General features: G+C 48.8%; 3 protein-coding genes across 3 annotated transcripts; 1 reads left to right on the top strand and 2 right to left on the bottom strand.

The window, feature by feature from the left end:
- Positions 1-4,566: 4,566 nt before the first annotated feature.
- Positions 4,567-5,271, top strand: SETTUDRAFT_30980 (uncharacterized protein; the record flags this gene model as incomplete). The annotated part of the gene is made up of 4 exons (XM_008026819.1): positions 4,567-4,707; positions 4,786-4,915; positions 4,945-5,110; positions 5,154-5,271. 4 exons carry the CDS (start codon positions 4,567-4,569, stop codon positions 5,269-5,271), a joined length of 555 nt encoding a protein of 184 aa, XP_008025010.1.
- A 637-nt stretch (positions 5,272-5,908) lies between these two features.
- SETTUDRAFT_162866 (uncharacterized protein) lies at positions 5,909-7,327 on the bottom strand. The gene has a single exon (XM_008027090.1). The coding sequence runs from the start codon at positions 7,035-7,037 to the stop codon at positions 6,201-6,203; it is 837 nt and encodes a 278-aa protein (XP_008025281.1). The 5' UTR covers positions 7,038-7,327; the 3' UTR covers positions 5,909-6,200.
- Positions 7,328-7,714: 387 nt separating this feature from the next.
- Positions 7,715-12,847, bottom strand: SETTUDRAFT_19157 (uncharacterized protein; the record flags this gene model as incomplete). Its single annotated transcript, XM_008026693.1, has 4 exons — positions 7,715-8,805; positions 10,014-10,262; positions 10,324-10,730; positions 11,181-12,847. The coding sequence occupies 4 exons, from the start codon at positions 12,845-12,847 to the stop codon at positions 7,715-7,717; spliced, it is 3,414 nt and encodes a 1,137-aa protein (XP_008024884.1).
- Between the last annotated feature and the right edge of the window lie 18 nt (positions 12,848-12,865).

The raw sequence follows: 12,865 nt of genomic DNA, 5'->3' as shown, positions 1-12,865 counted from the left end.
TTATTGTAGTTTAACGTCCTTTCTCAGCCCAAAGGGCTATATAAGACGTGCAGGCTTAAGGCCTGCAAGTAACTACGTAGGCTAGAATTTAATCTAGGTACAAATTGAGTAGGTACAATGTAGGGGGTTATCTAAATGAAGGTGAGGCTCGTAGCCTAGTAGTTTTTTAGTGAGTAACTCTCTCAGATCTTTCACTTTAAATGAGTCTTCCTCTCAAGTTTTAACGAGTAACTCTCTCAGTCGAATAGGTAGTTTAATGAGTAACTCTCTCATGTGGGTGGACCATAAATATGGTTGTGAGGGGAGAAGGATTCGAACCTTCGATCTTTGCTGACGTAGGTTAGCTGCTTAGATTACTAGGTTTCTAGCAATCTCTAAGGCCTCCTTAATAGAGGTTGCCTTTGGTGTTTTCCCTACTGTAGGGTATCTTGGCACTGCTCCAATAAATGGAGAAAAATTACTCCTTGTCCTAGTATGGGTAGGCCTACGCGGTTCTTCTAGTTGCCTGTTAGGGCAAGGCGTAGAGGCCTCCTTAGCCATCTCAATTTCTGGATTATTATCTATTAGTCGTTTGCTTGTGCCTCTAAGGTCCTTTAACGCTAGTCTTTTCTTGTTATTTTTATTGTTTTAATATGTCTATGTTTCTTGCTAAATTTAAGCTTTAATAAGCTCCTGCGTTCCTATTAGCCCCTCTAGTCTTGGCATTAGAGCCTAAGCTCTGTGAGAAAATTCTCACAGGCGTGAGAAAACGAAGGAAGGCCTCCTTCTTCTCCCTACTGCGCGCTAGCGCCTTAGCTGCAGGTGTTGAAAGTGCTGTTAGTCGATTCCTCGTGGTCGGTTCTCCTAGATAGCGTGCTTTCCTAGCGGTTTCCAGAAAACTCGAAGTTGGTGTTTTGGCTCGTGTCGCACGTGACATTATTACTTCAAAATCCCCTTGCACAATACAAAACCCGCCACACATATCCAACTGAATCCTTCAAAATCCTTTGCCTCCATCCCCATCGCCATCATGCGCCACACATCTATATTCCCCACCTCTCCACACCCATACACCCACGTGCAACGCCTCCCTCCCCCTTCTCCACACCCTTGCCCCCCAAGCCCTCGCCAAGCCCCACGCTCCCACCCTTAAGTGGAGCCCCCTCAAAAAAAAACAGTCAAAAGCCGTCCAGCGGCAAAGATGCAGACGCGCTCTGGCGCGCCCCCCTCTAACCCCGGGCCTCGTGGGAAGTAATGGCCTGAGGAAATCCATAGCGCGGACTAGAATTACGCCGATTAGTGGGGGCCGTTAGACTGCTTTGGGTATGCCGATGCCATGGACAAGGGAATTTTGCGCAAAGATGTGCTGGGAGATGTCTGTTGGAACCGTGTTTTCTTTCTTCTAGGTGTTTTTTTTTGGGGGAAGGGGGGGGGGAGGTATCACGAGGTATGTATTGATAGAGTTTGATAAGCGTGAAGTTCCTTACTGTAATCCTCCCCCTATGGCAAGTGTCAATGAACAGTTTGAGAAAGTAAAGGCGGAGTAAATGAACCTAGTGAAGGTGTTTTTTCTGAGTGTTGGGTATAGTATATTGTGTGTGTGTGTATTATAATTACATAGCTGTTATGGTAAGCAAAACCTTACGTACGGTAAGATAAGTATCGGTCACGTGCCGACGCTTAGCCCGCACGCCCATTTCATCCATCTTGAGTATTTCGTTTTATCGTTTTTCTTCGCGCATCCGCCGCACCAACACCCCAACTACAGGCGATAAAGGGGAAAAAAATCGGTGGCTGCATTTGGGACAAGAAGCGTTTCAGTAAATACGCCACGTGGTTTTATTTGTTTATCGTCGACTTCTTCTTCAGGAAGGTCGCTGCGGAAACACGTGCGCTGTGTAAGCGCCGCAGCGGCCGCGCCAATGCACATGCGGGGTATGAAACATGGGCGCCTTGGGCAATTGGGCCAGAGCTTGACTTGAACTGCTTACTCTCCGTCTTTTAGCCTTGATTGGCATGTTCGGGATACTTGGCGGTGGCTTTTTGCACATGGTGGAGGGGGAACTGCTGATTAGTATACATGGTAAGTACGGCAGGCGATATGGTTTGGCTAGATACCAGGAAGAGTGCCGAGACATTCTCACTGTCAGGAGTGTTTCATACATGATATGAATCTTGTTCGTGAGCTCTTTTGGAATAGTGTTGGACCTGTGCACCTATATATATTATCCTGTGCCCACTGTCAGTACAATGCTGATTACCCGTACCTTTTTTTTGGTTGCAGTAGCCGAGGGTCATAGAGCTGAGCCTCTGGCAAATACTATTGTCATGAACCAGGTGACGTCGATAATCGATCGGAATATTGACGGACTTCAGTAGCTGTCAAGTGATCCACATTTCTTGGAGAATGTTAAACCAGGGACCTCGTCGCGAACCATATCGCTTCAATACAGTCAGGATAGTGTTCGATGTAGACTCCTATCATATGATTCACCACTGTTCATAGCAGCTATATCGGTTGTCTTGCTTTCTTTAAACCACTCGGCACAAATTCTTCGTAATTCTTCTCCGTAAATAGGACGTCAATCAACTCTTCTTTCTGTTCAGCAGATAGGCAATGCAAGCATCATGTAAGCCGCTTCACGGGATATCATATGTCACCAAAACGCAAATGATGTATGATAGGTATGTTGTTGATTGCCATTGTCAGGCCTGCGCGCCGATATATACTATTCTATGCCTGGTAATTAGCAGAAAGCTGATGGCTCGTACCTTTTTTGGTTACGGTAGCCTAGTGGCATAGGGCTGGGTTTCTGACAGCTGTCTACTTATCCCGGTCGTTATACCCCTATATACATTGCATCACATGAAAGTCATGTGACACTATACCAAGCCCTATTCGAAATCAGACGGGTTAATTAAGGTTCAAGTGTTTTACGGAGGAGCTCATATTTGTGTATCCCAATTTATCATGCGCGTGTTCAGATTCTTATCACTGTCTACTAGAACAACGACAACATTATATAATCTTACATATATGTGCTACTGGTCTTTAAGAGAGTGTGACAGCGTACAAACTTTTGAAATGAAAAGCTATCTTTGTTGCCTTGGGGCGTTGTTCTCATACAGACGTGTGCGGCTGGGTGGGACACTAAATACGGGCGCTTTCGCAAGGTCCTCACGAAGCAACTGGCTAGTCTGACTGCGCCCCCAGTAGTACTACGGAATACATTCGTTGCGACACCAGTAAATCGACACACGTACTAGCATCTATCCATGGCGTGAAAATCTTCTAGAACGTTGTGCTGATCAAGAATACGAGTCTTGTGCGCAATACCCTAAGATCTTGTCTGGCAATGTGAGCGATTTATTCTCTACCCTACCTGGTTCCGCTATCCTGGTAACAGGAACGATAGTCTCAACAGACTCACGCTAAGACTTCACAGTTGGAAATCCCACATGCTACTTCCAACAGCAAGTCGAGTAACTCGAGTTGATAATTCCAATCAAGCCATTGTATCTACTGCATTATACATATTTCCAGTAAACTATGCAGTGGATATTCCACACTGATGAGAAATTTCTTCACATGCTGTAAGATACCCAAACCTCGCGCCAAGAAAACCAAGATGAACAACGCCGTTCGTGGCACCTGTTTGCTGGTCAAATTGCTTGGAATGGGTATCAAATCACGCACATGATCCCAGTTCCAAAAGTCTTGTGATTACGTCTTGAATCCACCATGACCACGCTACATTGCGCAATCGCCGACTATACTTGTGTCCAAGCGCTTGCTGCATGATAAATAAGGCCGAAATGCACGAATACACTGAGGTTCCACGTCATTGCTAAGCTCTACTTATCTTTGAAATTGGCTTCTAGGCTATATCAAGTTAACATACAGCTACTTAACATAAAGGTTGATTAGAGATAAAGCTAAGATACGAGTAGTATAAGACATCAAACCTTTCAAGCTTAGCTAAATGGGTATTTCTTAGCGATATTCGCCAAGTATCCCCAGGGCCAACCAGGCTATAATCTCACGTCATTCACACTAGAATCGTAAACTAGTCACCTTATTTACATACAGGAATGGTACTTGGCGTCAAGAAATGTTGAATTGCGGAGCTGTGGACTTCTGGGCTTTAATTCTGTTCAAGCCAGCTATAAAGTAACCCTATTCATAAAGCCGACAGCTAGTAACATGCGCTTGTTGAATATTATCCATATGCTCTCAGTACGAAGCCAGTCGCTTTTGATTCAAGTAAAGAAAAGGTCCAAAGAAGATAGAATATTAGTACTCGCTCGACAGCATTTCCCCGGATATCCCTGTTTCGAAATCGACAAATACGACGTTGGGCTATTCCGGTGGTATGCATATGCCCTGATAGTGGTCGGGCCGCCGGTGGCAATAGGCAGGCAAGACCCACTCTGTAGATAGATTTCTTCAACAATAAATAGGTCCCAAGTGATTGATACAAGCGACTACACCACTGTTACCTTCTTTCATTTCGCGATTTGCACATCGCCATCCTCTCACTTCTTCTCGCTCTGCAAAAGAAACTTGAATCAACACATGTCGCCAAGATGAAGGTCGCTTCAAGCCTAGCACTTGTTCTTCTCCCTAGCCTCGCCCTCGCAGAAGCATCCCGTTGGGTGTGTGGCAGCGGTCTAGACGACGCTGCGTTGACCACCACTGTATGCACCGACCTTTCACACGCGAACTGTGTAAGTGACTTTTGGATTTCCTTTTACAATGACGCAGATTCGCTCGGCAAAGTCACCACCTGTACTGATACCACATAGGTTTACCCAAAACGCTTCAAAAAGGGTTTCTTGATCAAGAAACCGAGGTGCAGAGGAAATTTTCCGTACTTGTATCCCCTGATGGGCCAACTCATCAATACGGATCCCTGCTGGGTCAATGGCGAGCAAGGTGAGTGGGCGTGCATTTGGCCGAAATAGGTCGCTTGCTGCGCAAAGGAGCGCTGGTTGCTCACACCACCACCGAGGATTGCACTGGCTGTATGAAGGATAAGCTATGCGGGCATCAAGTTTTGAAGACTGTGGCATGCAAAATGCTACGTTTCGATATTGGTGGAAACTATGATGAGATGAAGCCACTATTCATGTATATACATCGACGTTATGACACACACTTTTTTTTCACTCAGCTCGTCCTTGGCCTTTTACTCTCTCTTTTTCTCCGAGTTCCCGGAGCACGGGCAAGATGGATGTTTTCCCTCTCTAGAGGTAAAAGAAGCGTTGCAGTACAACCGTATAACGATATGACCTAGGCTATTTGAATACAAACAAGAGAAAGATTGCATATAAATACATGACTACTCAAACTCACAACCTGTCACACTACGACCACTACAAACTTCCCCTTATGCACTACCACACCACCTCCAATCCCGTTTCCACCCCACCCTCTTCCCTCCAACTGAGTGAAATCCCCTCATTCTATCAAAATATATACTGTCGTCTTGGACAAGCTACTTGCTTTTCCCCCTACCTCCTTTCTTTCTTCCGTGTAGTCCCTTATCCCATATCCAAAGCCCTTACCCCTCCAACTCTTTCGAACCACAAAGAAAAAAATGTGGGAAATTATCCCAGCGTCTGTTCAGCACGCTATGTATGATTTCAAAGCTATACCGGAATCTAGGTTCTTTTCTTTTTTTTTTGTGATGTTGGGTAGATCTGGTACTTACGAGGGAAAAGAGGAGGGAGGATAATGCACTGGCTATAGATAAAACTAGAAATAGAGATAGAGCCACGTGCGACTCCCATGCTATCCATGACAAAACAATACAGTCAGTCACACAGCAGCATGACTGCGCTAGCAGAGTCTTAGACATCAGCTTCAGTACGTGGTGAGAAGAGCAAGGGAAAGGAGACGAAAAGTGATGGTATTGTAGTCGCTAACAGAGTAAGTAGCATGAAAGGTGGAATCCGCGAAGATGTACACGCGAGCTAGACTAAAGACACGATAAGTACCGAACAAGGGCTTCCTCCTTTGAAGCCACAAACACAACAATTCGATCTTGAGGAATGAAACATATCGTAATATCTGAGCAAAATATCAAAACTGTAATCATGATGGTAATGATGATGTAAGCCGTAGTTCAATATATATTGGTACACGTCATGAAAAGAAAAGAGTATTATATTACAAAAAGGCATCACAAAGCAAATATTACCACGTACGCCATCAAAAACTACGCACAGTCACGGCGCTGAGGTAGTCCCGTCTTCTGCAGCACGCCCGCAAGATCACCATCGACAATCTTGTCCCAGCCCCTCTCGGGGCCCCAGGCAATGCGCTTCTGATGGAGCCGGGCCTCGTCGAGCAAGCCGGCGAGCAGCGGACTCGTGCTGGGCACACTGGGATACGCATCGAACTCGACGTCGTGGATGGACGGCACCTGTGCGAGCAGGCCGCGCAGCAGGTTGATGCAGTATTCCGTGTAGAAGTTGTTTGCGACGCGGAAGCCCTCGAAGACGTCATTGGAGGCCGGGTCGATTTCTACAAACACGCTGAGTCGGTATACCTTCTTTGCGGCGGCTAGGCCCAGCCGGCTGTCGACGACCCAGCATTTCGGCGGCTTCGTGAAGCCAGGGCCGAGCCGCAGCTCGAGCCGCGTGAGGAGCTCGCGGTATTTGCGCGGGAACCATGCTAGCAGCGGGTGTTTGCGGTTGATGTACCGGCCGTGAACCGGGAAGACGCGAAACGTGTTGCGGCCGTAGAAGACGCGCGAGGCTTCGGCGTGCATGCGGCGGTCCACGAGGAAGAGGCTCAGGGCCGGCGCGACGGTGCTGTAGTTGGAGGGATCGAGATCGATTGTGCGTGGGAAAACGAGCACCTCCTCGTAGACGCGCAGCCGCAGCTCGTACGGGAGATCGAAGAAGCGGAACGGCTGGGTCGCAACCTTTTGCGCATCTTCGCTACGCCTCTCGACTTTGACTGCCGGCTTGTGTGCGGCCTGCTCGTCGACGAGGCGCATTTTGCTCATGCGATTGACCATATGGTCAATCGCCTTTTTCTTGCGAGCCATGGGTCCTACGCAGCGCTCTCCAAAGCGACCACTTCTATCGCTTTAGGAGAGCCTCTATGCATCCATCGCGACGCCTTCGTCCGTGTACGTATTCGCTTCTCGGTCGGGAGGCCAAACGGGCGCCGTATCAATGACGAAAATTTTATTATTACGCGAGGATGATGTCTCGGAGCTACGGGACCGTCAGACCATGCGGTGAGGGTAGACAGTTCTTGGGAGCAAAGAGTTTTCTTCTCCCCAGCTTATGTCAACTTCAATCTTATGGAGGCGCAAAGAGTGAGGTCAAATTCTGTGGGTGCAACTTTCATAGGGAGAAAAGGTGAGAGGGCGGTAGAACGGGTTTTGTTCTGCGGCCCCACTGGCGGGTTAGTCAGCCAAACCGAGGTCTGGTCTTCGCCGATTCGCCGACTCCACTTGATTCGTCGTTGTCTTACTTACGGCTTTATAGTGAGAGAAGTAGAAACAGTGCACATAATTCATTCATCGTTGCTAAGCTACTACAAAACAATTCAATCCTCTCGTAATCCATATCCGCGTGAAAACATAACCGAGGCAAACTGCCAAAGTCCTATACAGTGCTATACCAAATGCAGTTCTCCCATTCCAATCCACCCACTTCACTGCTATCCTATCACCGTATCCAATATTCCAATTTTCATTCCAACTCTTGAGCTGCACTAGTGATTGGGATCGCAGGTGTTGCACACCGTGTCACCGATCAGTTCCGTCGCAGAAGTGATGTCGACGATTCCACACGCTTCCTGCGCAATCGCGTATCCAGTGCAGTCAGTCATATTTCCGGCTCGAGTCCGGTTATAGCGAGGACGACCCTGAGGCGGCACGGGGTTAGGAAATGGTGTTGTGGCGTCTATCGGGATGCCAGCGGTGATGCCCCGGCCGCCATACAGACCGTTCCTCGGAAAGCGATTGTTACGGTGATCGTACCGAGGCATTGTGTAGTACGTCGGAGCCTGGTGATTGCGTGGACCCACAGGAAACCCAACGTTGTGCGCCCTTGTCAGGTCAATGTTGTAATGGCGAGGAGTGTTGTTGTCTTTGTGGCGCGCAACGGCAGTTTGCTCATCGATCTTATCATATTGGCTTGCAAAAGGCTGGAATACCTCACCGTCATCAACGTTGCGTACTGCCTCTAAATTCTCAATGTTGGCGTGGAAATCACCTCCACCGGTGACCGAATTAGGCCCGTGAGGAGATATGGGAAGCGCCGCGATTTCTGCATAAGACCTTGACTGTCCTGGGACTGGAAGAGGGCGGCCAACTGTGGACATCTCAGTGGCAGGATGCTCAAGAGAAACCGTATGCAATGGACCGCCAGATGATGAAACCGAGTCTCGCGGTTTCCTGGGCTTGAATTTCCGCGCTGGTTTGGGTCGGCCATTCCGAACGCCTTGTTCATAGGCGAACTGGATACCGTACATGTACCAGAGAAACGGTATCGAATTTCTATCCAGCATCGTCATATCTGGTAGGCCAGCCACATCTTGCAGTGAGTCCAGAGTTGCAGCCTCTGTCACAGGCTCCGTCGCGCGAGTTGTGTGTGCAAACTGGGGTACGAACTCGGCCGCAGTCGCACGAAGATCTGAGCCCATTCTATGTTGCGTTGAATTTGTATTGTCGGCCTGCGTCTGCGAGCTTGACACTCGATCCTTTTCCCTTGTTCGTACTGGTTCAATGTTCTCACTATCAATTACGTGGTCACCGGTCGTAGAGGTAGTATTATGAGGCGTGCTGGTAAGCTGGTCGCTTCCTATGTCCAGGTGTGAGTCAATATGTCAAAATGCGGAGGGATCCAAGCTGGATGTGAGATTCATATACCAGAAACCTCTTCCTTACTACTATAGATTATGGCAGGATCCTGAGAAACCGGGTGGGCAAAATCTCTGGATACGCGTATGGTGGAGCTGCTGGACACTTGGCGAGAAGACTGCGAACACTCGTCCGACTGAACCGCATTTCGTCCTGTTTGTTCTCCATCATCTTGATGTAGGCCTGGTTCAATATTGGCGGAATATTCTGCTAGTTTTTTTCCACTCGGAAAATGAGCGTGCTTCACTGATCTGACATCAGGATTAAGCTCAGCAGCCTTCCCATCTTGCTGTTGTCCCATGTTCGAATCCGAATGTTCAGCTTTTGCGGATTTTGGTTCAGCAATTTCCGCCTTAGTCTCACCGGATTCATTATGCCTGCCGTGGGTCTTGGTCTTTGACCTGATAGTCTGCACAGAACGAGTTCGCTGCAAGGCAGGGATACGAGATGCATTGTGATTCTTGACCGTTCCACCCACTCGAGGGATCCGGGACGTATTAGTAGAACAACCTTCAGCTGTCGGTGATACCACAGCTTCATGATCAGAATCGAAATCTGCATGCGATGTAGGTAGCGACGTAGGTATGGAGATTGGAGGCTTTGCTCTCGACAAGCTGGCCTTCCCTCCACCATTTACTTTCACACCTGATGCCAAAGAGTTATCAATGTTCGGGGATAGCTGCTCCTTCTACCCGTCAGCACTCAAGTCAGGAACGGATATAGAAACCTCTTGAAGGTTGCCTGCAGCCAACCAAAAGCTATGCTCTGTGCTTGTAGGGCTCCTTACAGGCGAGTCCTCTGAAAATATATTCCGCATGCAGTATGTAACACCGACAACTTTGCTTATCGCCCGCATGTGATCTTCCGTTGGCCAGCGGTGTGTGCAATGGGACGGCTTTGTTGGAGAGCTGACAGGCTGCTGGCGCGCGACGCCACATTGCGGTGATGAGGTACGGCCTTCCCATGCTAGCTTTGGAGGAGAGATGGGATATTTTCCAGGACTCGAAGGCGACTTGGTGGGCGCTATAGGGGGTTCAACGGCCGCCAGAGCCTCTTTCGTCAAGTATGTTCCACCCTCTCTGCCATGCACTTTGCCCAATTCGACTGAACTGTGGGTAGTACGAAGTGTCTTCACATGGGCAGGCGAACCGCTCTCGGATTGCTTCTTGTATGTTCGGTCCTTCGCACGCTGAGCTGTTGCGAGCTTCGGGCTGACGGGCCTGGGAAGCCAATGGGAGGGAAGGGACTTGCGGGGGCTTCGAGCAGGCTGCTCGATTGGGCGTGTAACGGATTCATGATCGATGTTCTCGAGAACCTGTTCCTGGCCAGGACTCATGGTATGGCTGATGGACGATTCGACCGAGCGGCTAGATATACGAGGCGGCGCACCAGAAAGGCCTTGATAGTGTCAGAGCGACCGTTATACAAGTCAACCAGAGCGAGGAAGCAACCATCTTACCATCATGAGTAGTTTTCATTTGCAGTTCAGACTGTATACTCAACGGAATGTTAATGTAGACGTTATTGAATCCCTGGCTATCCAGTAGCGAGCGAGCATGACTGAGCGTCGCTTCAAGCCTTGCACGCTCCTCTTCATCAAGAGCAGATTGTGGAATCAAAGCAGCCCGACGATGTGTTTGTTCCTGTTCGTTCTGTGCGTTGATGTGCAAAGCCGGTGAGCGACCGGCTTCAGATGGTGTAAGAGTTGACATGATAACTTTATTCTGCGACTGTTGCTGTTGCTGAGTATTCGGATGAGATGAAGTACTAATGTTGACTTTGGGTGCTGATGGGTGTAAAGAAGATGTAGCGTGTTGATCTCTGGAGCTACTGCCGGCATCCGCTTTTTCTTGCGAACGACGGTCGCTACCCAGGTCAGTACGGTAAAGTAGCAAAATACACCCGCCAAGGACACTTACAGTAGAGGCAGATCAAGCGCTGCCGTTTTGTCGCAGTAGGATATTCTGGTGAGTTCACCGTGTCGACAGGCTGAGTAATAACAGTAACGATAAATACACATGTTGCTAGGTAGTCGTCATCCAATGCGTTCTCCGGGAAAGCTCAACACTGGGTATCCAATTTGCAAAAGGAAGTAAGAGGGCTGTGACACAGAGGAGAAGGTGCGGTGTAGATGGCTGTGCGTAGTTGCGAGGGACTAGTGATTAACAAACAAACGTAAGGAACACACCCGAATAAGTGAAAGAAGAAAAACGAGGAAACCACATGCTTATTGGCAGTCGTGTGAATGAAGATGAGAGTGACAAGCTTTCACTAGACACCTGGTTTGAGTATGCATGAATGACTACACGTCAGAACCTCTTCTTCTTCTTCTTCTTCTTCTTCTGTTGCGCTTGTTTTTTCGCTGCTTCCTCGTTCCTTCGCTTCAGTTCAGCCCGCCTTCTTTCGGCCTTTTCTTCTGGTGTCTCTTCTTGAACCTCCTCAACTGGTGGTGCTTCCTGTGTTGCTTCCTGTGACTGGGGTGGCGATGACGGTGGCTCTATTGTAGGAGATGCCATATCCCTTGTGCGGTTTTTGCTGGGAGAAGCTGTAACGGCGAGCTGTGAAGGCTCATTATCTTCAGTGGCTCTCGCTTTGCCACCAATCCTAAACGGTTTTCTGAGTTTTCTAGGTGTCATGGCCATCTCTGTTTGTTGGGAAGCTGGAGGGACAGATTCTCTCGTCATCAGAGCGATGTCAGGATTGGCTCCTACAATTGCGCCATCTGGTAATGGCGTGGGAGACGAGGATATTCTTTGCGGCTTACCACCTATGCGGAAGCTGCTGGCTTTGGGTTTGGTTGCCGATGGTGCAGCCGCGACGGGCGAAGAACGTTGGTCGGGCGATGAAGATCTTTGCCGTACAGATTGTGAGATGTCTTGGGATTTATTCTGACTGTAGCTCTTTGGCGGTGCATCAAGGTCGTTCTCTTCTTCAGTGCTGTCGCTTTCATCCTCGCCATGGTCTTTCAAAGGCAGTATTTGTGTCAACGCCGCTGCCACCTTTGTCGGCTTTGGAGGAATGTTACGGGTCTGCGCAAAGTCAACAATGCGGTGGAAGTGGGATACATTGTTTCTCACTTTGAAATTCTCGTGAGTGTCAAATTCGTCTTCTGTCTCTTCGTCGCTGGATTCAGAGGCATCTTTCGATTTGACAAATGATGTAGGCTTTACTGAAATTTTGAGAGGAGCCAACTGAGTCGGCACTGATGTCCACCAAGACGTCTGAATATTCTCCGATTTCAGCTTTTCTGGCACTTTTGGTGTGGTCTGAGCCAGTGCTTCCTGGAACAAGCCCAATGAAGTCAGGTCTGAATCCTCCAAGTGCCCCGTGTCTTGCCTCCATGCGTCCTCATGAAAGGGCCGCAAGGCGGGAACGTGCTTTGCCGCTTGCTCACGCTTGACCGTTCTTCTTCCAGCCTTGGTGCCGCCCACGCTAGGGAAAGCGGCAGCCAAGTCCATGTTGGTTGCATCGAACTGATCTAGCAGTCTATTGATTGCATTATCCTTGCTAGCGATTGTTTTGATGAGACTGGCAATGCGCTCATTCTGGATATGCGAGGAGACAAAAAGGGTGAGAATGAGTTCATTCTTGAGGGCTGTAGATGTGCGCTTCTGCAGATGAAACCTCCACTGCAGGCGGCCGAGTGGCTCTGGAAGGCTGATGGTAGTATGCAGGATGATGCTGTCTTCTTCATTGCGAGTGATGCGGCATGTTGCATCTCCTGCATTATGGAGCGGCTTCGCGATGTTTTCTAGAAGAACGGCAAGCTGCGCAGGATCCTGTTTGCTGGCTTCGATTGGCGATTGCTCTTGCGAAGCTCGGTCCACGATGTCGTCCAGACCCAGCTCTTCACACCATATGTTACTCAGATCGGTAAGATGCACAATGTACGAGTCCGGGTTGAAGGTAGGTTTGACAAGCAGCGGCGGTACCTGCTCATCTCCTGGCTGCTTGAGGAGCGTCAGTACGCGCCAGCAAGACATGTTGGCAGCATGAGAAAC

The sequence above is a fragment of the Exserohilum turcica genome (assembly GCF_000359705.1).
Source record: "Exserohilum turcica Et28A unplaced genomic scaffold SETTUscaffold_2, whole genome shotgun sequence".
Taxonomy (NCBI): domain Eukaryota; kingdom Fungi; phylum Ascomycota; class Dothideomycetes; order Pleosporales; family Pleosporaceae; genus Exserohilum; species Exserohilum turcicum.
The sequence above is the reverse complement of the archived record's forward strand: the minus strand, read 5'-3'. Positions and strand labels throughout refer to the sequence as shown.

Coding starts and splice junctions, on each gene's coding strand:
- SETTUDRAFT_162866 (XM_008027090.1), bottom strand. CDS start 7,037: ATGGCTCGCAAGAAAAAGGCGATTGACCATATGGTCAATCGCATGAGC.